Source organism: Amyelois transitella, chromosome 2 (assembly GCF_032362555.1).
Source record: "Amyelois transitella isolate CPQ chromosome 2, ilAmyTran1.1, whole genome shotgun sequence".
Classification (NCBI taxonomy): domain Eukaryota; kingdom Metazoa; phylum Arthropoda; class Insecta; order Lepidoptera; family Pyralidae; genus Amyelois; species Amyelois transitella.
The window spans coordinates 9,127,557-9,152,236 of NC_083505.1; the positions used below are offsets into that span (position 1 = coordinate 9,127,557).

The 24,680-nt window shown below is 35.1% G+C and overlaps 1 protein-coding gene across 2 annotated transcripts; it reads right to left on the bottom strand.

Moving 5' to 3' along the window:
• Positions 1 to 888: 888 nt before the first annotated feature.
• LOC106129039 (zinc transporter ZIP10) lies at positions 889 to 22,694 on the bottom strand. Of its 2 annotated transcripts, XR_009656931.1 has the most exons (5): positions 22,072 to 22,694; positions 15,880 to 16,024; positions 4,055 to 4,249; positions 1,439 to 3,187; positions 889 to 1,332 (listed from the first exon to the last, which is right to left on the bottom strand). XR_009656931.1 is itself a non-coding variant. In XM_060944926.1 (4 exons), the coding sequence occupies exons 1-4, from the start codon at positions 22,264 to 22,266 to the stop codon at positions 2,265 to 2,267; spliced, it is 1,458 nt and encodes a 485-aa protein (XP_060800909.1). In that variant the 5' UTR covers positions 22,267 to 22,694; the 3' UTR covers positions 889 to 2,264. The 2 variants fall into 2 exon arrangements, 1 of the variants encoding a protein (XP_060800909.1); XM_060944926.1 differs by having other exon boundaries at positions 889 to 3,187.
• Between the last annotated feature and the right edge of the window lie 1,986 nt (positions 22,695 to 24,680).

Genomic DNA, 24,680 nt, shown 5'->3' on the forward strand with positions numbered 1-24,680 from the left:
CATTCTTCAAGTACAAACTTCCATGTTGGTTTGGCAGCGAGCTACATCTTCAATGACATTATAAAAATATAAATATAAGATAAAAATTCTGATTTTTGCTTAAATTAGAATTTTATCTTTATTAATATTTAGTCGCCCGCGTGAATTTAGCGTCATCTACTAAAAGCGACAAATTTAAGTGTAACGCCATCTATCAGAAGCCTATTTTGCTAACGCGTTATGAGATTAAGCTTTTATTTTTTAACATAATTGAATATAATTTATAATAGAATCTTTATTTGCTTATAAGGGTTTACAAAAGGTAATATTTATCACGTTTTAATATATTAGTTCAAACTGCTATGTGTCATAAATAATAAATTTTCGTCGAGTGTTAGGTGCGTTTGTGTGCGCTACTGAATACTAACTAATATGTTTTTAACGGCTGATATAATATTTCAAACTAACTGTTACCTACTGTACCTAATAATTTTTTTTAGTTGTGAAATCTTTCTCACGGACGGTGTGCGCTGATTAACCGCCTTCAAAAAAAGGTGGTTCTCTGTTTAACCGGTATGTATGTATTAATCTTTGTCCGCAATTATCTCGCGTTTCGCTGAACCGATTTTGATGCGGTTTTCAGGAAAGTGTTTTCTACACTATTTGAATCTCAATTCTATCATTAAGCCAAACAGTTGAACGTGGCCTATCAGTCTTTTTAAGACTGTTGCTTCTGTCTACCCCGCAAGGGATATGGACGTGATTATATGTAGGTATGTATGTATGTTTTAGTATTAACTATTATTTTAAATAAAGAAGGAACTTACCTTTGTAGAGTTGGTAAGTTGTTTAAATCAATAATTTATATTAATGTGGGTATAGGATTATGTTGTTCAATAAAGACAATCATTATTAATTTACTAAATTTCACTTTATTTTTTATTCTTATGACTATTCTTATAAATTACTTATATTATCAATAATAATTAAATTATATTTATTTATATTCTAAAATTCTATTCGATATGTTTAGAGCTCACCAATTTATTGTAGGTAGAGTACCTAGTTTACACAAACAGTATTACGAGTATCATTTCTCTTGATGAAACAAGTATACCTAGGTATATTATATGCGTCGTATGTTTTAAAATATGTACCAAATCTAAGTTGTATGTTTGACCTAGGTTCTTTAGACTCTTGAGCGTTCTTGAATGAATAATCTATTACGTAGATTTACTTACGTAAATTTTAGATGGGCAGGTATGTATCTAGATATTAAGCGACATGGAATATTTGGAACAAAAATGAAATAACTTTATTCCTGAAAATAATTTAAAAGAAATCGCATTCAACCTTATAAACATTTTAGGGCAAATTATTTATATTGAGGGTTAAACCAATTCAACCTTATAAACATTTTAGGGCAAATTATTTATATTGAGGGTTAAACCAATTCAACCTTATAAACATTTTAGGGCAAATTATTTATATTGAGGGTTAAATTAACCAAATTTTCCATGTTCAATATGATTAACATCAAAACCTATAATTACTTAGATACATCTTAACTCTAATTAAAAGTTGGAAGACTGTGTGGAATGTATCTACTTTTCTACTTTCTACATAACGCACCTATAATATACCCATGAAGTCTCCCAAACTTGGCAATAGTGCCATTTAAAAGAACCTTCTAAATAGATCCTCTTTATGGAAATATTTATTTGAAAAGTTACGATTGTAACTATATAAATAAACTGTTGCCAGTGTTAATTTTGTTTCAGTTTATGATGATATATGCTGATTTGATGAAAGAATAACAATAGGCTCATAAAATTTGATTCAGTTCGTAAAATTTACTGAAAAGCCTTTCAAATAATGTCGTTTTTCATTCTATATTATTTACGTAACAGTTTATTATGGTACTATTTAAAAAAAAAAACATTTTTTGGATATAGCTCCAATGTTGTTCTTTTATGTGCTCAACAGTCCAACTAACTAAAGTGTAGCTTTATTCAAGTACATATGAGTTACTGAAAGAGCGTCGACCGAAACTACTTAGTGTTGGGAGACAAAATTTGGCATAGATATATTTTATATCTTACCTGGTGCTGGCTCTTTAGAATGTTGGAACTATTATGAGTTCTGTTATTCATTAAAAACCCGAAAAAATTAAACTCATTACTAACTAAAATTAATAGCTATTACTGGCAATACCTGCTAGCATTTTCAACAACCATGAGTTTTTATCACAATAATGAAGTACCTATTATATTACTGCTCAAGATTCATTGTTCTGAGCTCCTAAAGAGGTATTGTATTGAGTCTTCATGCATGGCTATAAGCAACATGATAACGCCCCCGGCGAGGAAACCTAACACTGCTAACAGTAAGTTAATACTTCTTCCATGATTATTTTCGTTTATCTCCGGTACTAGGTCAGCTAAAGCAATGTAGAAGAAGGTTCCAGCAGTTGCAGCATAAATCCACTGTGAAGCGGATTCGTGGTCCTCCGCTAACCAAATACCGCCAGCCATACCCATAAAACTAAGAACAGATGACAATAAATTGTAATATAAAGCGCGTTTAATGCTCATGCCGGAGCGAAGAAGCACGGCAAAATCTCCGAGCTCGTGGGGCAACTCGTGGCAGAAGACAGCTAGAGCTGTCGCAAATCCTGTTACTGGATCGCCACTAAACGCAGCACCGATAGCTAAACCATCGGTAAGATTGTGTAATCCATCTCCTACTATAACCATTAGTGCCGTTGATGTCATTGGGCGTTCTGCAGGTGGTGGCGGAGAACCTGGCATCATAGCTCCTAATTCGATAGGTTCGATTTGTTTAGCTGATTCTGCTTTCATTTCTTCCACCGTTTTTCCTTGGGAATGATCGTGTGAATGTTTATGACCTCCATGCAGGGTTTGCATGACAGCTTCAACAGTATAGAAAAACAAAATAGTCAGGAAAGTCACGCTGCATTTGAGGACGACTTCAGTTTCTTCTTGCGGTTCAGAAGAAGACCCGTGTGATTTAAGAGCGTGTGGCAATAGATGAAGTAAGGCGTCTCCACACAGCGTTCCGACGGCTATTGCAACCAGAAAGTGGAGAACGTAGCTGAACATAACGGATTTAAGAAGAGGAACTATCGCCACTCCGAGTAAACCGGTGGCGCTGATGACTAAAATACTCAAGCTCGCATAGATCCAAGCTGCAAAGAAATAAAAATAACAATGAATTTAAAAAATAGAGCTTTTACAACTTACGAGTTTCTGAATGGTGAATTTATAAAGCTTAACTGATATGTTTGATTATAGCCGAGCTTCTATATATTTGATTATAGCTTATATATGTCGGAGGTTAAACGAGCTGGTAAAATGTTAGAATTTATAATAAGATCGTGTTCTCAATTTTCTAGTATAAAACGAATCAAAATTATATTGCTCTTATGTGCGTTGTACGAGTATATTACCATATTGTACTCAAGTGTTTACATACAGTATAGGAGTAATGCTATAATTGACGGTTATGAAGCTAGGTACAATAAACACCATTTACTTCCTTTGACAGAGACTTTGCTTCTTGCAAAAACGCACAGTCTATCCAAGTTGAAAATAAGAGTTTCAAATAGAACCTTGAGACGCCCTAACTGCTTTACGTTCCCTCCTGTGCCACTAATTATAGGAGAAACTCTTTTTCCGAGCTTCCGAGGCTGTAAACAACCTGGTTAATGAAGACAAGCTAGACTTATTTAACTCAAGTGTTTACAAGTTTAGGAATACCCATTATAAACAGTGGTTTGGCAATGATCCTTAAGACTGATAATTTGTAAACTGGATTTATCTTTAAAATATATCCTTCTAAATATTTACAAGCAAGCATTGTGTTTCAGCTATGTTTCGTATGTTATATACGAGTATGAATAACTATGTTAGTTATAAGAAGTGTTAGATTTCCAAATAAAATAAAATAAAATAAAATAAAATTATACGTCAAGAGAAAATGCTCATCAGATTAAAAACGATTTGTTGTGTCGTCATTTCCAATATTGATTGATTGATAACACGCGTGTACTTACTCCAATGTCTTTCAATCTGAGGAGGTGGTGCTTCTGATTTGAAACACGTGCGTTGATCCAGTTGGTACACCAATGCTGGACACATCTCCAGGAAAGTCTTCGGGTTGATGGTGATCACTCCGGGTTCGCTTTCTATTCCGTACACTTCCAGCATCTTCCTTGGCGATAGGCATGACTTCTGTAGCGTAGGATCAGCTGTAATGATAGTATTGATTGTTTCACGAACAAGCTCAATAATATTGTTGAGATGGAGGATTTTTTTCAACTTACTGTTATTTATTATTGATAGTTGTATTGCTTTATTTGTCAGTTCATTAGAGGACGGTATTTACATCTACTACATCTACGGGTGCACTTAGGGAAGTAGTTCTGCAGTACTCCTTCTCCTACTCTGAGTAGTGACTTGCTGGAAACCTCTTAGCAACAACCTATTTACGTAAAGTAGTTACTATGAACAATACATACATACATATGTTCACGTCTATATCCCTTGCGGGGTAGACAGAGCCAATAGTCTTGAAAGGACTGAATGGCCACGTTCAGCTATTTGGCTTAATGATAGAATTGAGATTCAAATAGTGACAGGTTGCTAGCCCATCGCCTAAAAAAGAATCCCAAGTTTGTAAGCCTATCCCTTAGTCGCCTTTTACGACATCCATGGGAAAGAGATGGAGTGGTCCTATTCTTTTTTGTGTTGGTGCCGGGAACCACACGGCACTATGAACAATATGTGCAAATATACAACTTATATTTACGGTGTTTTCCCAATTTCTGTTTCTATCAGAAGGAAATCTATAGAAAGTAAATTACTTCCTAACTACATTCATCCATACATACATACATATGGTCACGTCTATATCTCTTGTGGGGTATACAGAGCCAACAGTCTTGAAAAGACTGAAAGGCCACGTTCAGCTATTTGGCTTAATAATAGAATTGAGATTCAAATAGTGACAGGTTGCTAGCCCATCGCCTAAATAAAGAATTCCAAGTTTGTACGCCTATCCCTTAGTCGTCTTTTACGACATCCGTGAGAAAGGGATGGAGTGGTCCTATTCTTTTTTGTATTGGTGCCGGGAACCACACGGCACTTCTTAACTTATAACGACTAATTTTGTTGATTATTTAAAGTTTACCCGGGGATATAAAAGACAAAGATTAGGTATACCTACACGCGAAACAATGGCTATAGTACACTACAGTTTATCAATCAATTGACTGGACGTGAAGATAAAATCGTTCTATAAAAACAACACATGTATGCCGATTCAATTCAAGAACAAAAAAACATTATGGTGATCGTCCAGTTATTCTAGACTTTGGGTTTATACTTAGTTTCTTGATAAGATGGAATTAACTATTTTGATAGGCACTCCATACGAACCTCATGCCTCGAAGCATAACAGCTGTGAGTTCAACTGAGATCAAAGATGAGAGACAGAGATTTTACTAGGCACTTTCCTTCACACTTTTAAAGGTCAAACCTTTCATGTACATATCTACAACATGCCAGTAGTCTAGATAGGAATATGACGTCCCTGAGAGGTCGCTAACGTATTATAAAATGGTAGTAGTAGGTCAAAATGTCATTAAAACTTAACAAAAGAAATTATTGGCGTGTTTGATATTCGGTTGATTTAATTCCAAATCATTCTTTAACCAGTGCAAGTTCACGCCTGGCCGTCATATAGTTCACGTTTTGAGAGTTGGAGCGGCCTGATGCCCGGAGCGGATAACTAATAGGATAATCGCAGTAATAAATGACTGTCCGTTGTAGCAACTCGTATCATCTGATGGCACATACTCATATCCAGTATACGCAGCTGTTCAAAAATTAAAGAACTTATAATATTCTTCTAATATCATAAAAGAAGGATTTTCGGAGTGCTGACATTATTTCATTTATTGATGACCAAATTTTATTCAAAACGTACCTACTAGGTTTTTGTAATTTATTTTCAGCAGGCAATGAAAAATTAATTATACTTACATAATTAATTATAAAATATAAATGTTAGAATAAATGTCGAGTACAGTGTTGTGGGGGTCAGATTTCTATGATCAGGCTTACCTGACCCGGATGCTTAAGTTGCCCCTGGTTCTACTGGTATCTTTATAAGGTATATAACAAGTTAAGTACTTGTAACACGTAATAGTGGTTTATGCATTTAGTAAGCCAACAAGTCAGTGCGAGAAAGTAGCTATATGAATAGCTTTCATCTTAATCCACGTGGACAAGTTTTACCGGATTCTTATGAGGATGGTAGGTACAGAACCTTAATAAGTAGAGAATGGTTGCGAAACTTAACAATCAATTTATATATCAAGATTTTCGTTGATTTCCCCGCAAGATATATGGATGTGGTTATATTTATATGTTTGTTTCAAAAACTGATTTATCAATAAGCAGGCTTTGTCGCTTGTAGTGTGTTATTCTGTTATATATATGTATCTATATGCTTTATTGCTAAAAATTCCGAATTCGTTTACTAGTTTTTACTGGAATGAGTAGCAAGACAAACCTACCAAATACATAGTATTTTTTTTTTGCATTTTGTAGTTTAAACACAAAGCTAAAAAAAATATGTAAAATGTAGGTAACATTTGATACCGTGCAATCAAAAGCCCGGGATCAAAACAGACTCGCTTCGTCTAGGTGGAGTTCTGTCTGTCTTAAATTCAAAAATAGGACTCTACTTTTTTTGTTCATTCTAGTTGGTTTTATTTATTATCGCACGATAATGAATGTGTAGTCACACAAATTTAATCTCTACCTTATCGATAGTGTAAAACAAGCTACTTGTTTTACCTCAATTACTTAACCACTGTTATCAAGTATTTGTCTGATAAAGGTTATACAGTTAAATTGATGGATAAAAATAATGTTAAAGGCGGGATATGTTTAGTAAAGGTTAGTTCAGAGGTCATCCTATGAACTAGTAGAAGCGCAATAAAATCCTTCCCGCCATTTGAACTAACCAAGTTTTGCAGTTTTATAACGTAACGTGAACAACACTTAAAAGTGCCTCGATTTTTTTTCTGATTTTCTTTTTTATTTATTAGGTATTATAACCATACAAATATTATAAATGTGTCAGTTACCTCTTCACCACTTTAAATTTTGTATAGATTCATATAGTGTGGAGTTCGGAAAAGGAGGTAGGGTAAATGTTATATCGGTTAAAAATATAGTCCACTTCGTTTTCGCGCTACACGTAGTCCAGCGGTCGGGAAAGTAATTGCCGCGATTTACTGCGGGGCGGAATCTTTGAATATCTCAAACGTTTTCTATGAACACTAGGTAAAAAATTATATTAATGAAATTATTTTAATCTTTTTACCTAGTATCTAGGAACTAAGCTTTCAGCTTGTATTTTATTTGCAATTTATTGTGCATGTCAAATTGCATTGGAAGAATAAGAGCGATTGGGAAACACTTAGTATTATTAAAAAATGGCAAAATAGTTTTGACTTTACGGTAATACCTTAACAAGAACATGAACATTCTAAACCCGTAGAAAATTGCATTGAATTTGGTTTTGGAGATAATTGGAAAAATTGGTTTAAACAAACAAATATTTACTGCTGCGCCCTCTGGTGAGTTGTAATCGTAACACCTAATTCTAATAACATACCTACTCGTACATCAGTCCATCCCAAAACGCGTTGAAATCTAACTAGTGATTTTGGAGCTAAATGGTAACACTGAATTGTACAAACATCTTCTCACTTCGAATGCATAACGTCTCAGTTTCATCGTGGTTAAAAAATACATACATACATACATAAAATCACGCCTCTTTCCCGGAGGGGTAGGCAGAGACTACCTCTTTCCACTTGCCACGATCTCTGCATACTTATTTCGCTTCGTCCACATTCATAACTCTCTTCATACAAGCTCGGCGGTTTCGGGTACTTTTGACCTGACCCTTTACCAGGACGTCCTTAATTTGATCAAGATACGTTCGTCTAGGTCTTCCCACTCCGACCTTTCCCTCCACACTCTCCTTGTATATCTGCTTAGTCAACCTGCTTTCATTCATCCTCTCCACATGACCGAACCATCTTAACATACCCTTTTCTATTCCTGTAACTACATCTTCTTTCACATCACAACATTCCCTTATCACGCTGTTCCTTATCCTGTCACTCAATTTCACACCCATCATACTCCTTAACGCTCTCATTTCCACTGCATTTATTCTGCTTTCATGCTTCTTTTGCCATACCCAACTTTCACTCCCATACATTAATGTCGGGACCAACACGCCCCTGTGCACAGCCAGTCGAGCCTTTTTGGATAGTTTCTGACTGCTCATAAAGGCATGCAAAGCTCCATTCACCATGTTCCCTGCGTTCACTCTCCTTTCAATATCACTATCATACTTGCCATCTGATGTAAACTTTGATCCTAGATATACAAACTCTTTCACTTGCTCCACTTTTTCTCCTCCAATCAAAATATTACATGCTGTCATTTCTTTCTCCATTTCAAAAACCAGTGTTTTAGTTTTACTTACGTTCACTTTCATTCCTTTCTCTTTTAAAGCTTCATGCATACAGTTTACCATCTCCTGTAACCCCTCCGCTGATGACGCCAGTATAACCTGATCGTCGGCATAGAGCAGACATTTGACGAGTAACTCATTCATCCTTAATCCACTTTTAGACTCTTTCAAATCTGTCAAACAGCTATCCATAAATAGGTTGAACAGCCACGGTGACGCAACACATCCTTGCCTAACGCCTTTCTCAATCTTAAACCACTCAGTGTGCGCTCCGTTTATCCTGACACAAGCACTCGAATCCTCATATAAGGATTTCAGTGCTCGTATTAAGAGACTGCTCACCCCATGCATAGAAAGTGCTGACCACAATTCATTCCTCTCAACTCTGTCATAGGCCTTTTCCAGATCTACGAATGTGCAATAGACTTTTTGACTCTTGGCCAAAAACTTTTCGGCTATGCACCGCAAGGAAAAGACCTGATCAGTACATCCCATTCCCTTTCGAAATCCCGCTTGAGCATCCCATATTTTGTCATCAGTTTCATTCCTGACTCTATTAATCAATACCTTAGCATACAATTTGCCGACGACGCTAAGCAGGCTTATACCACGATAATTTTTGCAGTCCAGCTGTGACCCTTTTCCTTTGTAAAGTGGCACGATAACAGCCTTACACCAATCTTTTGGTACTCGGCCGCTTCTCCAACACAAATTGAAAAGGCAGTACAACTGACTAGCTACTACGCCTTTTCCTGCTTTAAGCATCTCGACCGACACTCTATCACACCCAGCAGCCTTTCCCGCTTTCATACTCTTAAGTGCTTCCACAATTTCGAACATTTCAATTTCGCCTTCCATCTCATTCTCTTTTTCTTCGCTATAGCAGAAATCTTTCTTATTTCCTTCCTTTTTTTCAAATAAACTTTCAAAATAGTCCTTCCATATCTTTAGTACACATTCTTCTCCTTTCACAACGCTACCATCCTGGCATCTGATCCTAGTCAGCTCTCTGGTTATAGTATTTCCTCGGGCTGACCTTACGGATTTCCAGAATACTTTCAGATTTGACTGAAAGTCTTCTGATAGCCTTTTATCAAAATCCTCTTTATACTCTTCTTTCTTTCTAATCACAGCTTTCTTAACCAAATCTTTCATTTTCTTATATTCCTTACGTGCTTCATTCACATCTTCATCTATAACCTCTTGCATTCTTAAGTTAGCTTTTGCTGCTAACAAATCCAGCCATGCTTTCTTCTTTAATCGCTCAAGTTCTTGCACATCTTTACTCATCCACGCATTTTTGTGATTTTTTCCTTTCCTTCTTCTACTTACACCACACACTTCAACAGCTACTTTCACAATTCTTTCTTTCAATTCCTTCCATCCATCTTCAATATCGCTCATTTCCTCTAAATCTTCAAATTCATCCTTCAGTTTATTAATATACTTCTTACCTACATCCATATCTTGCAAATTTTCTACTTTTACTCTTTCCAAAGCGCTGGTTTGCTCCCTTACCCTGTGCCGCCAGCGATTGAAGATACCCCTTATCCGGGATATCACCAGTAAATGGTCCGAGTCAATGCCAGCACCGCGATATGCACGGGTATCCAGCACTTTGTTCTTCAATCTTTCATCTACAATCACAAAGTCTATCATACTTTTTAAAATACCTTCCACTCTTGTGTAGGTGTGGATCTCTTTATGTTGAAACATTGAGTTCGACACAAAAAGATCCCACTCTAGACAAATTTCTAATACACTTCTTCCATTATCATTCACCTTTTCGTCACCAAACGCACCAAGCACCTTTTCATATCCATCACGCTTTACACCCACCCATCCATTAAAATCACCTAACATAATAATCTTCTCATTTGGCTTGGTAACTTTCAATACTTCTCTTACACTATTCCAGAACTCCTCGTTTTCGCTTTTTGCTGATGTTGTACCCCTCGAACCCACATCCCAAGGTGCATAAACACCTAGAACGAAGATCCGAGTGATTCCAACTTTCAGCCTAATCCATAGAAGACGAGGGCTGACACACTCATACTCATTCACGCACTCAGCCATTCGTGCAGAAAGAATTAGACCGACCCCTTGACAGCCTCGGCTGGTACTGGAAATTCCAGACCAATACGCCGTGTAAGGGCCGTGCTGCGTCGCGTCGCATCCTTTCCGCTTCGTTTCATTCACGCACAACACATCCAAACGTCTTTCATCCATCATCTGGCATACTTCCTCAATCTTATCCTTCATTCCTCCTCTTACATTCATCGTCGCAAAGCGGCTTTCAGCAGACCGCATACCGCTCCCGCCGGGAACGAGACGTGATGGGGTGCGGACACCATCGCCGCCATTTATATGCTTTTTAAGGTTCATAATGCGATTCCCACGAGACGCTAGGGAAAAATTTTTGTCCGCCCCAGCAGAGCCCCGCATGCCAGGGTAAGGCTAGCCATTACCTGGGGGTCGCCCAACCCCATGGCGGAAGTGGCACGCTCGAGACTAGGCTCGCCCCTAGCCATGCATCCATCGGCGCGGCAGACCTTAGATTGGCAGGGATTTACATTAAAGAGGAATCCCAAGTCTATCCCTTAGTCGGCTCTTACGACATCCGTGGGAAAGAGATGGAGTGGTTCTATTCTTTTGTAATGGTGCCGGGAACCACACGGCAAACGGTTAAAAAATAAATTAACTTATTTAGGTATATCGCGATGACAGATATTTCACACATTTTTGAGTAATTTCTACATACCTAACAAAAGAATGTTTCCAAGAAACTAAAATATTCAGGATAAGGGCGACTAATCTTGCTTGTGACATTAGGTAATAATTAGAGATGAAAATTACCAGGAATATTTCCTAACGTAAGGTAACTTTCCCGAAAACTTCCAAAGTTGCCGGCAGTTTTGGAAGTTTTGAAATAATATTTTTTTACTTACGACAGCAATATTCCAATGCAAGGGACATGCCTTTACACGATTAATTATGATATTTTATACATATCATTATATTTAACAAGCAGTAATAAACTACAAAATAGGAAAGCGAGCTCTCGCTCTGTGACAAATGAAGGAACCGGGATCACGACAGTGAGTGTACTACAGTAAAATTACAACGTTATTTATCAATAAAATATAAAATCTATAGTTTATTTTAAAGGTCAAGGTTGGCGGCTTTTATCAAAGATATGTACGCCGCTGTGTAGTAGTACTATGGCCGCCTCTGTATGAGCCGAATGCCGCCGTCGCCCTTATGAAACAGTCAGTCACAAGAAGAAGACTTCTGTTTCAACTGTCTCACTTTCGTCAACATCAAAACAAGTCCATGGCCAGCTGTTTATTCCACCAACGCCTAATCTTGTACTAGAAAATACGCTGTAGTCGTGCTGTTCTACCCAAGATTCACAATCTTATCAACAACAACAGTCAACTCATTGCATTACCGCAAAGAAAAAGAAAGAATAGACCTTAGTTTTGCACGAGAAATTTACGCCACAGGAGCGATATTTAATATATTAGAATCAAGTTTCTGGCAAAATGCAATCAATGCCCTTAATCCCGAATATATACAGTTCCAACCAGGTATATGATTAGCAATAGCTTTTTGAATGCGGAGTACGAACGTATAAGAACGGAAACAACTGATATTATAAACCGAGCTGAAGCAAGGGCTTTAGTTATGAACGGTTGGACTGATATAAATGGCAGAGGTACAATTAATTTTATTATTACTACACCTAAACCTTCTTTTATAAATGCGTCTTTCCCAGCACTAATCGGGCACTAATAGACATCTTACTATCTGTTCACTCAGTTAAAATGTGTGATAGACGAAATAGGACCATAAAAATTTGTCACGGTAATTACCGATAATACAAATAACATGAAAGCACTGTGGAGAATGGTGGAAGATGAATATGTACATACATTTGCAGTTGGTTGTGCATCGCGAGCCTTTAATTTGCTCTTAAAAGATATAGTAAAACAACAAAACTTTAAAGTTCTCAATGACACAGTTATTAAAATCATAAGTTATATAAAAAAAACGTCACGTTGAATCAGCCTATTTTGAGAATATGCAAAAAGCTAAATATGGTAACGATAAAGGAAAACTTTAAAGTTGCCAAGCCAGACTCGATGAGGTGGCAATGTTCTAATGATGGAATAATTTCTGTGCAATCGGGAAGCGCTGGAAGCCACTGTTATAGCAAGGATGTGTTGCGTCACCGTGGCTGTTCAACCTATTTATGGATAGTTGTTTGACAGATTTGAAAGAGTCTGAAAGTGGATTAAAGATGAATGAGTTACTAGTCAAATGTCTGCTCTATGCCGACGATCAGGTTATACTGGCATCATCAGCGGAGGAGTTACAGGAGATGGTAAACTGTATGCATGAAGCTTTAAAAGAGAAAGGAATGAAAGTGAACGTAAGTAAAACTAAAACACTAGTTTTTGAAATGGAGAAAGAAATGACAGCATGTAATATTTTGATTGGAGGAGAAAAAGTTGAGCAAGTGAAAGAGTTTGTATATCTAGGATCAAAGTTTACATCAGATGGCAAGTGTGATAGTGATATTGAAAGGAGAGTGAACGCGGGGAACATGGTGAATGGAGCTTTGCATGCCTTTATGAGCAGTCAGAAACTATCCAAAAAGGCTCGACTGGCTGTGCATAGGGGCGTGTTGGTCCCGACATTAATGTATGGGAGTGAAAGTTGGATATGGCAAAAGAAGCACGAAAGCAGAATAAATGCAGTGGAAATGAGAGTGTTAAGGAGTATGATGGGCGTGAAACTGAGTGACCGGATAAGGAACAGCGTGATAAGGGAATGTTGTGATGTGAAAGAAGATGTACTTAGTTACAGGAATAGAAAAGGACGTCCTGGTAAAAGGTCAGGTCAAAAGTACCCGAAACCGCCGAGCTTGCATGAAGAGAGTTATGAATATGGATGAAGCGAAGGAAGTATGCAGAGATCGTGGCAAGTGGAAAGACGTAGTCTCTGCCTACCCCCCGGGAAAGAGGCGTAATTTTATGTATGTATGTATGCATTTTAAAATGAAAAACAAAAATTTTGTTTTTTTAATGTTGAAATCTATCCGAAATTTACCGATATTTCGTCAAACAGATACTTCTACTTACGAATGCGCTTGGTTTGTGACTAAATAGTGACATTGTTTAAGTTTATTGCAGCCCTTTTTGCTGTTATTGTAAATAAATCATCGATTTGAAAACTTCCAAAATTACCGTAACTTTGGAAGTTTTCGCGAATACTTCCCGAAATATTCCTGAAAACTTCCAAAGTTTCCGAAACTTTCGGTAATTTTCACCTCTAGTAATAATGTATAAATTCTAATGTTTACTCAAATGCCATACCATAGTAGTGTAATCAACAGCGATTAGCCACAGCTTAAATAAGAAAAAAAAGGTGTAACAACAAGATCATAGTTATACCTATCCAAAAAAGAGCACTAGCGTAAATAGCAGAGGTTATTGTCGGTAACAAGATTTCTATGCTTATTTAGAGTAAGCATAAAAAGTTGATCAAATGTCTGAGGTTTTGTAGTTCGTTGGCATTCAGAAAAGTCGCCACGTAGATACTTATAAGAAGTATAAGGCAGAAAAGGACCATAACAAATTAAAATGTAGGTAAGGTACCTATATTGTTTATTTTTTGCTGATATCAATCTACTTCCTCCTGATGTTTTCCCTCACCGTAAGAGCATCGGTTAATGTTCAAACAAATGTGCATAGCTTCAAAAATAGCCATTGGTACTTACATGACCGAGGTGGGATTTGAACCTGTGCCTTTTATGCGCATCACGCATTTTAACGTTGCCGATTCGACTACCGACGCTCTCCAAACAATAGTTGACCTTGACAATCATTCATTGCATTGATTGTATAACACTATATAACTTGATTGTCGAATTAATCGATAAACAAATACATACGAGTACCTCAGATACGGGTAACTACATCATAAGAATTGACAAAGCTGATGAAGGCCTTGATAAAGTAATGCATTAAAAATCGATATAACATCTTCGATACCGTAATAGTATCTAATTACGTATAACTAATTAAAAACAAATATTAATTACAATTAGTGGTAGAATCGGCCAAGATTTATGCGATATTACCTATCGATCGTCAATACTTACTTCTTTATGCAAGGACAAATTTAACAGCATTTGTAATGGAACCAATCAGTGGCAATAATTTCCGCCTTTCCTTCACTCGTGGGAACTGTCAAGGGCAAACAATTAGAATACGGAAGTTTATTATTTACTATTTCTAATGATTCCACCTCATTATCTTATCATTTCGTTATTGAGATAAGTAAATTTTAATTTGGACCCAAACGTTTCTAACCTAAGGCAAATAATTTAAACTTCATAAGTAGGTATTTACAATATGCGATTGCGACCTTTTTAATTTGAGAAGCTTTATTATGAAGTTCAAAATTCATTATACTTACACCCGTAAGTAAATTAATTTCCTTGAAATGTTCACGAGAATGGAAGGCGCAGATATACTAAATACTTGCGTAAATTAATAACATTAATTATCTTAATACCTACCTGCCTCCGAATTTAATTTTATGTATGAGTCTGCAATAAGTTAAGTCCTCAACACTACAGTCAATTATTCTCAAAATATGATAAGTAGGTACTTATTAATATTGTCATGTGTTGAAATAATGGAATAAATTAAAGTCTATAAACTAGGGATGGGGTCATAATCTTGGGATCCATTTTTTAAGGCGATGGGCTAGCAACCTGTCACTATTTGAATCTCAATTCTATCATTAAGCCAAACAGCTATACGAGGCCTATCAGTATTTTCAAAACTGTTGGCTCTGTCTCCGCAAGGGATATAGACGTGATTATATGTATGTATTTATGTAGGTACTACAAACTACTAGTCTCCCTTTGTATGCTACAGTCTTCAACTATTTTTGAACTTCATTACGAACAACAGTTGCTACGATGGCCTACGTCGTAGACTCTACGAAATAGGTCAATAGTTCATAGACATTTGATTTATCATGAAGTAATAATAACATAAAAACATCTAAATTGAAATCGCTTCATTCATCCGTTTGTGAGGTACTACGGTTTATGAAATATGTTAAAACGTCTATAGGCTTTGTAATAACTATGCTTAAAACCAAAATTGATCAATTTTTAACTACTTTAGTAGGCATTTCTAGTAACTTGGCGTTTCTAATCATCAAGTGTATTAACAGCTAAAGGTTATGAAGAAAACTAAACGGGTTAATTTATTTAAGACCACAGAATTCACTGACCTGTAGGTTTTGGTGATCTTTTATGCCGGTGCTGTTGGTCATGAAGTTGGCGGAAGGATCCGTTGACGCGGTGAAGGGCCACGTCGTGAGGCGAGTTGAAAACCCTGCCGCCGAGCCCAAGGCTGTCCATAAGATGCTCGAAGCCCTAAAAATAACATTAGTATTGTCGAAATTATATTTTGTTATAATATATATATACAGTATTGAACCCGTTGTACTTCCTATTTTAGAGGCTTGATTGTATAATGCGGTATTTTGATATCCTACTTGGGATGTTTTCGGAAACACATATAAATTCTTCTTATGTTTACATAAAACTATTCGATCGAGTGATCAAAACGAGTCTATTGTTTTAGTTTATTAGTAACTTCTTGTCATGAATGGCTATATATTATGAGATATGCGTGCTGTCCAAAATGAAGACATTAGTTTTATACTGGCGGAGATAAAATTTATAAATATCTTTTTGTTGTAATACAAAATATTTCATTGAATCAATATTATTAGGTAAAAGTTTTTTATGAATGTAATATTCTGGAACAATAAAATTACGAATTCGGTGATATAAATTGATTGATTGAAAATTGATTGTTATAAGTAGGTTCATGATGATTTTGCACATGAATTGTTTTACTACCAACTGTAAATCGCATTGTTTTTGTTTGTATTGCATATTTATTATAAAGTATTATTTGATGTTTGCTTATGCACACGCAGTGAAGACTTTATTTGGTGGTTAATTAATAACATTTGTTTTTTATTCTTTTGCATAGGTCGGTGCCATTTATCTAGGTACTCTGTCAGAACAAAGGTTCTTTTCTCTCTCAGCTCGATGTTCTGGGTTATTTCAAACTTTCTTTTGTCATTAACCTGAAATCCAAAGGAAAATATAGCAAAAAAAATGCGTGTAAGGATTTTTTTCATTTGTAATCGGATGAAATGCCACGAGATTTACACTATTACTATTTAGCAGTTCATATAAGCTATGCTATCTATCAAAAATAACTTCCATATTAGATATTAATGTACAACATATAAGTAATCCCTTTATTGACTGATATGGTAGATTTTTCCACAAGTTACATAGGTATTAATGACAGATAACTATCAAAGGATTTCTTATCTTCGAGGTTCATGCTGACCTTCAGTGTAGTATTTTATATATGTAGGTGTAAATACCTACACACTTAAATTTGCAATGTCAAGTGTAAGGCTACGTTGTATCACAGTCAAGCCCATCGATAAATTGGGTTTATCTCAATATTTTCGCAAATAAACCTTTGATTTCACTGCCAAATTGTATTACGGCTAAAAGTACATACACTGATAAGTATTAGTACTGTCCACTTTTATTATTTTTTAACCTTAGTTTATAATTTTTAACTACATTATGAACTTACAGACAAAAGAGAATTAACAAGTATTTTTTATTTTTCTTGAAAGTATGACCTCATATTATTGTTTATCACTTTTGAGTTAGCTTTTTGAAGTCGATTAAATCTATTTCGGAAATAGTAAAAAGATTTCCCTGATTTGTAGTTTAAGTTTTTATCTCCAAAGGTATCCATTAGGTAAATTCGCGGCATGACAAATTCGCGACAATAAAACATATTTAAAAAGAAAAGCATATTTCTTTTACAATTCTATGAGGCATTAGGCATCTGAAACTTGCCTTTGTAAATATTGTCATTCTATTTGTTATGATTGACGCATGTAACTAATGGAATTAGCTACAAGTGTGTTCTATTTATTTAATAATCGTCAAACTGTTTTGGATGTAGACACTCTAACATTTGTAATAACAAAAAACCTTGTGTTCACCTGTCAAACGCTTCACGGCCGAGACGATGTTCGTGATGGGGCTTCAATGGCTTTAAGCTAATTTTTGAACCGCATCAGATTTGGACCCGTTCTGGTATACCTAGGTCTATGATATGGTTTAACTAAAACAAATCCATTACGTTAACAAACAAATTTCTATCAGCATGTAGATTATAATCTGTCAGACAAAATAAGGCGCTATATTATCAATACATATACTTAAGAAAACAGTAAAACATTTTTGTCCGTACATTGAGTATATTTTCAATTTATAACGATATAAAAATAGTAACTGAGCATGAATTAAAAAAAAAGCTGTCTGTTTGTATGTTTGTTTGTACACGCTAATCTCCATAAGTAACTACTGAACGAATTTGAATGAAACTTTTTTGTTGTATAGCTCTTATGCCTGGTAAACATAGGGTATAATTTATTTTGGAATCTGGAACAGCTGACGTCGAACCATAACAACTCAGCTAAACTATAGGAATATCGAAATGATGTCTTAACAAAAGTTGTTTTGTTCAACCTGATGAGCATTTTCATTTTTCATCAACATTGGCGAAAAAAAAAATGGAAGATCTGGATCATGCGATGTAGAAGCCAAAGGGACCAGCTACTCCGCAATATGGACCGAAATTTGAGTAAATTTAATAACCGTAACCCTCGTATTTACAATAACACGCAAACGGAGTTGTTGGTTCGAATTGAAAAATTATTTTTGCGTTGAATAGACCATTTATCGAGGAAGGTTTTAGGCTATATAACATCACGCTGCAACTATAGGTAAGGAGCAAAGAAATAATGGAATATGTGAAAAAAACGGGGAAAATTGAGTACTTCAATGATGCCCAAAATAACTATTCCACGCGGACGAAGTCGCGGGCACAGCGAGTAAGGAGATAAAACAACATCTCATGTCGTAGGCGGCTTATTTAACCTCAGAACAATAGGTAACTACCTTTACTGAACATATTGAGCCCTGAACGTAATTTGTTCCACATTGTGTCGCGTCTTTTTTTCTTTATTTTATAAGTGGCCAGTTCGATTGTTTCACGTATTTTCTTTGAGATCCACATGAATTAAATTCCAAAATAGAAAATTTTGTTATTTTTTACGTTTGTTTTCTATATTATAAAAGTGGTTAAAACACTGCAATGCGAATGCTTACATAGGTTTACTTTTTATTTACTTTTTCAAACTAATATTCCACTTGTTCTTTTCTTTTGAGACAATCTCGTTCGAGAAACCTATGCCGAAATTATTAATGTTTTCTTACCATTTAAGTATATCTTGCAAGAAAATATATACTTATGCAAAAACCGACCGTCACGGTTATCTCAGTTATTATTATACATATCAAAACAAGCATTGTTTACAAATATTTGCGTAAAGAACCCGCAACTAATGCAATTGGCTTTTTACGGTTGCTTGCAGTAAGTAATTGACTTATAATTTTTGTATGTGGTTTCAATATTCTTCATTGACTTAAAATTCTGCCATAATGAATAAACAAAAATTTACCATAACATAACCATAATCGAAATCAATTAATTTAAAAGAAAATAAGAAGAGAATCATATTTAATTATGGTCACGGATAAAAGGGAAAGTATAGGTGCATTAATTAAGTCCGTCATTCAATTATCAAATACATTACTTTTGATTAAAATGGCAAGAAAAACATACTTACTTCTACTACTTTAATTACTCAATTAAAATCAAATTTATTTACTTTTTACTTCACAAGTTGAAGGTGACATGAACGGTGGGTGCCCGAGAGGTAAAGGTTAATGACCATGTGCTTACCGTCTTGCTTGCAGAGATTTATTTTCCAACTATTTATCTTCAGTTGTTCTGATATCTATAGTCATATCAATTTTTCCATACTAATATTAAAAAGAGAAGAGATTTTTTAATTTTCTTATTTGTGTATGAAACGAATTAGTGAACCTCAAAAATACTATACCTACCGATTTTAATAAATTTTGACACAGACATAGACTAAACCTCCAAAGGTCTACTCTTTGTGCGAAGTTTCTTGCCTTTATAGTAGCGCCATAAAAGCATTATTTTAAGTAAATCTAAATAAAATATTAAACAGTGAAAGTACTCAATGAAGCGAATGTTGCGTAATTCTGTTGCGTATGTAGGTAAGTTTAAGTCAAATATTGCGTAAAAGAAGAATATTATGTCGACTTAGTAATTATATAGATACCTACTATATTTAGACTTAAAAGTTAATTTATTCCGAAGAAACATATAATTGGAGAACTCGCATAGCTTTCTTAAATATACATACATACACGACACGTCTATATCCCTTGAGGGGTAGAAAGAGCCAAGAGTCCTGAACAGACTGATAGGCCACGCTCAGCTATTTGGCTTAATGATAGAATTGAGATTCAAATAGTGACAGGTTGCAAGCCCGTCGCCTAAAAAAACCCGAGTTTGTAAGCCTATCCCTTAGTCGCCTTTTACGACATCTATGGGAAAGAGATGGAGTGGTCCTGTTCTTTTTTGTACTGATGCCGGGAACCACACGGAACTTTCTTAAAACTTCCTTATAATTGTTTTAGATTTTTAAGTATAACATAAGTATCTACTTATCTAGTTTTAGAATATAGTTAGTTGTGTAATGCTTTATTATTATACTTATAAAAAGAATTTTTCAAAAATATCAGAATATTTTCCATTGTTATTATACCTATAAGTTGAACCGTGCGACTTAATTATACATATAACTGTCATACATATAATTGATTATTTTTCTACTTTTTAATTTTAGTAGGTTTGACCTAAACAGCACAGGTTTAAATAAGGTTCTCCACCAGTAGAATTTATTTTATAATGAATATACATATATGTTATCATGTTCTCTATGAATACTAAATTAATATTATAAGAAAAACCTAAAAATGTACACAAAAACTATATGAAGATTAAATCCAGTTGTGTTCATAGTTCGAAACATCTGTTGGGGCCGTGTTTATCTTGGCTGGCAAGAACAATACCTGTGGTATATTTTTCACTGGTTAATGAGCTTGTAGCTAATCTAGAAATAAAAGACACATATGCGTAAAAGGCCATTATATTTGCGTTCTCCATAACCGCCTCAAAAATTTACTTGAATTTGTTTTACTGTCCAAATTATATAGGTAAAACGTTTTTTTATACTTTTAAAAAACATTTTTTTCCATTTATAAGTCTAATTGTTACGATGTTGGTTTAGACATATTTTGCTTTATTGAAAACACGTTCGATCTTAGCTTGTGACTACGACCCGAATAATAAACTTCCACAGTAAGACAAAATATAACGAGTATTTTATTTTGATTATAGATCAATTAAATTCTTAGGTTCTTTTTAATACGAAATGACTTTTATATTTCAGACTTGGGTTCCCTATGCAGTGTATAATATGATAAACATATTGCCCCGCAATTTTATAACTTATAGATAGATAGGTTAAACTTATTGCCTTAGTTACTACAGTACACAATTATTGATTTTAATAGTGATTTTCTATTTACTAGTAAAGATCGTAATAAACTAACGTTTTATATACTAAGTTTTGAATAATATTTATTAAACTTAGGTAAGTTAAATATATAAAAATAGTGTAGGTTCAACATAGGATATTTAGGTACATATCTAATATTAATCGTGTACTTTAGACATATTGTGCACACATACAGTCAACTCGCACGGGACTCAAATCTTCTATTTCCTTTTCCGCAATTATAATAGATCACTTGGTCCTTCAGACGAAGAAGTGTAGGATGAACTTGCGGGACAGAATTATTTTTAAGCGGAATTATATCACCGAAATTGTTTACTTCGTTTATAAAAATTAAGAATATGAAATAATCGGCGGTATTTGCAAGTTATAATTAATAATACTTTTCAATAAAACTTGTTTTTTGAGCAACACACAAACTGTGTGTAAACAAACAGCATGTAATAACACAAGCAAATAATAAACAGTTGATTATAAGATGAGGCAAAAGAATAAGCCTGTAGGTATGAAATGCCAGTTAAATACTTAACTAAAAGTTATACTTACTACCGTTAGTATGTTTATCAATGGTCTATGGATTTAACTATATATCAGATAGCAAGTATCTTCGATTTAGATAACGTTACAAATTTGTAATAGTAAGTTCGATGAACTTCCGTTTGAGAAATAGGAAAACTTGTCAAATACATAAGTAGATACTTTAGTAAATTTTAATTCACCATTTTTTCATGTTACTTTCTGTGCGGGTTTACTACAAACATACATCAACTAATTGCGGGTTTTGCGGGTATTTTAATAAAAATTATGATAGTTTTCATTAATGTGAATCCAATAGGCAGGTAATGAACTTACCTCAAATGTGATTACGCCCTTATCTCCATATTTATCGAATATCTTGTCAATGAAAAACTGTTCTGCAGGTAGTGTGTCATTTTGTTCAGCTGGCACTGGCAGTGTATTGTTCACATCCAGGTTCAGGTTAGTAGCGATGTCTGCGGCCGCAGCGAGTGTCGCTACGGCGGCTACGATGGCGCACGTTGTCCACATGTTCGCGACTGAAGCCAAACGGTGCCCGTGCGCCCGCGCCTACACCACACACTATCAGCCGACCACCGACTAGCCTCGAGTGCGCTTCGTTAGACGTGATAATGACGCACCCTTTGTTTATTTGTTTGGGATTTGACAAAAGAAAATCGCACTCGACGAACTACACTATTGCGAACGTTCGCGTTAGTTGAAGCAAGTTATGCGTCTGCGACTTTCACCTGCGACGCTGGCTGGTGTCTTCGAGGCCGGTTTCTGACACCGTTACTGATAAATGTGTATTTACGAAGTGATTGGCAACAAGTGATCCTAACTCATGCAATTGCTGTAAATGACTCCTGGCTTCAAGGTGTTAGACTATCGACTCCCCGCACTACTTCAGCATAACAGCCGATGTTAGTTAGTTTTTACTTATATACTTAAGCGATGGAAATATTTACTGTTCGCTTCATGCGGATCATATCAATCGACAAAATTTTATCAGCAAATATATTGATAAAATATTATTTCAAATTGATCTAGATTCATATTTTGAAGTGTAGATTTATAGTTATGACGTGCGAGTTTTTGTTATTGCATATTTCTTTGTTTGCGATGCTGCGTGTTAGAGATATTACTTATTTGGATAGAATGTATAGATTTTGGCGTTACCTCGCTTGTCAGTCTGCCCACGTGCGAATCGCGATTATTATTCACACACAAACACACGTGTGCTTCCTACCGCTCAATTAGTGTCTTCACTCTGTACCTGCAAAGACATTAGAAGAAACGTTATACTTATGAGAATAGTAAAAAAATTAACGGGAAATATGGTAATTTATTTAGACGAATAAAAAGACATGGTTAATTTTGATTACTTATGACGCATTTATATCTTTTTTTTTTAAATAAATAATCCGTACAAATTATATTTAGCAGTCTAACCTTAAAGATATTTTGAGGTGGTCAATTCGATTTCGTCAATGTGTTTTGATTGTTGTATTATAAAAGAGTAAAATAACTCGAAAATAGTAACATTTTGTTGTGGAGCTCAGAGCCAGAAATTATATTATTCACGCACGTCGATTCAATGAAAACTAACAAAACGTTAAACGGTTAGGGAATACAAACTTTATTATTAGTAGGAATGTTCGTATTACATAAACGTTGAAAGAAAAAGGAGCAATGGTTTGCTAACAATTGTAGTTTATTACATTATTCTATTGTAGGTACAAGTACTCTTGTCAATTGTTGTAAATTCTAAATAATATTTGCATCAATGTAAGTTTAACTTGAGTAGAACTTTATCTGTTTGCCATATAGGATTACAATCACCATGTGCGAGTAATCCATGACACTCCGTCATCAAATTAACATAAGTGCCTATAGAAAGTGACGATAAAAGTTATATAGGTATAGTTTAGTTATAAACTTACTCATCTGGTATTATTTAGTACCATTGAAAGCTGATTGAATTCTCTGTTTTATATAATTTTGTATGATATTGAAAAAATTACAGATTGTTTCCCGACTGCAAAGAAAAGGTTATTGTCTAAATAAGTTTTAACTACTTAACTACCTGCCGATATGTTTGTTAAATATAGATAATCTTGAAATTCACTTAACCATAGTTTTCTAAATTTATAAAATGAGGGTTATTATATTTGCTCTGTGGTTCCTGGCACCAATACAAAAAGATATGGCTACTCCATCTCGTTCCCATGTATATATTTAAAAGGCGACTCTCTTAGTCGCATTGGCTTTTAAACTTGGGGTTCTTGTTTTAGGAGATGGGCTAGCAATCTGTCACTATTTGAAACTCAATTTTATCATATAGACAAAAAGCTGACCGTGGCCTATAAGAAGTCTTTTCAAGATAAGAATAGTTCTGTCTACTCCGCAAGGAAGACGTGATTATATGAATGTATGTATTATGCTTGTTTGTTTAAAGTTAAGTCCGTGGGTGCTCGGTGAATGTCAGAGAAACCATATAATTTTTGGTAAAAAAAGAGAATCGCCGCCAATCGATATCCTCTTTTTTGAAGTCGCTTAAATTTCAATTTATCAAAGGTGCACATGGATCCTGGATTACGGGTAATTTACCTTTTTCACGAAGGACTCCTGTGTCTTGAATCTGACTGCCGCAACCTTTGCAGGGGAAAAGAAACTCGTTTTGGATGATTGTTACACATCCACATTCCTCTTTTTACCCATGGGGAAAGAAATAAAATAGCCTTTTATCATAACAGTTCATGTATATTTTAGATAGTTGTTTATGTTTATCAAACGATACATCAGCGATACTTTCTACTGGATTGATTCTTGCGGTAAACAAGTTATTGGAAATCAATGACGTAAAATTTAATGTTCTTGCCCCTGGGCCCAAGATATCGGTCATTTTCTCAGACATTTTGATTTTTGGTTCGCATGATAACATA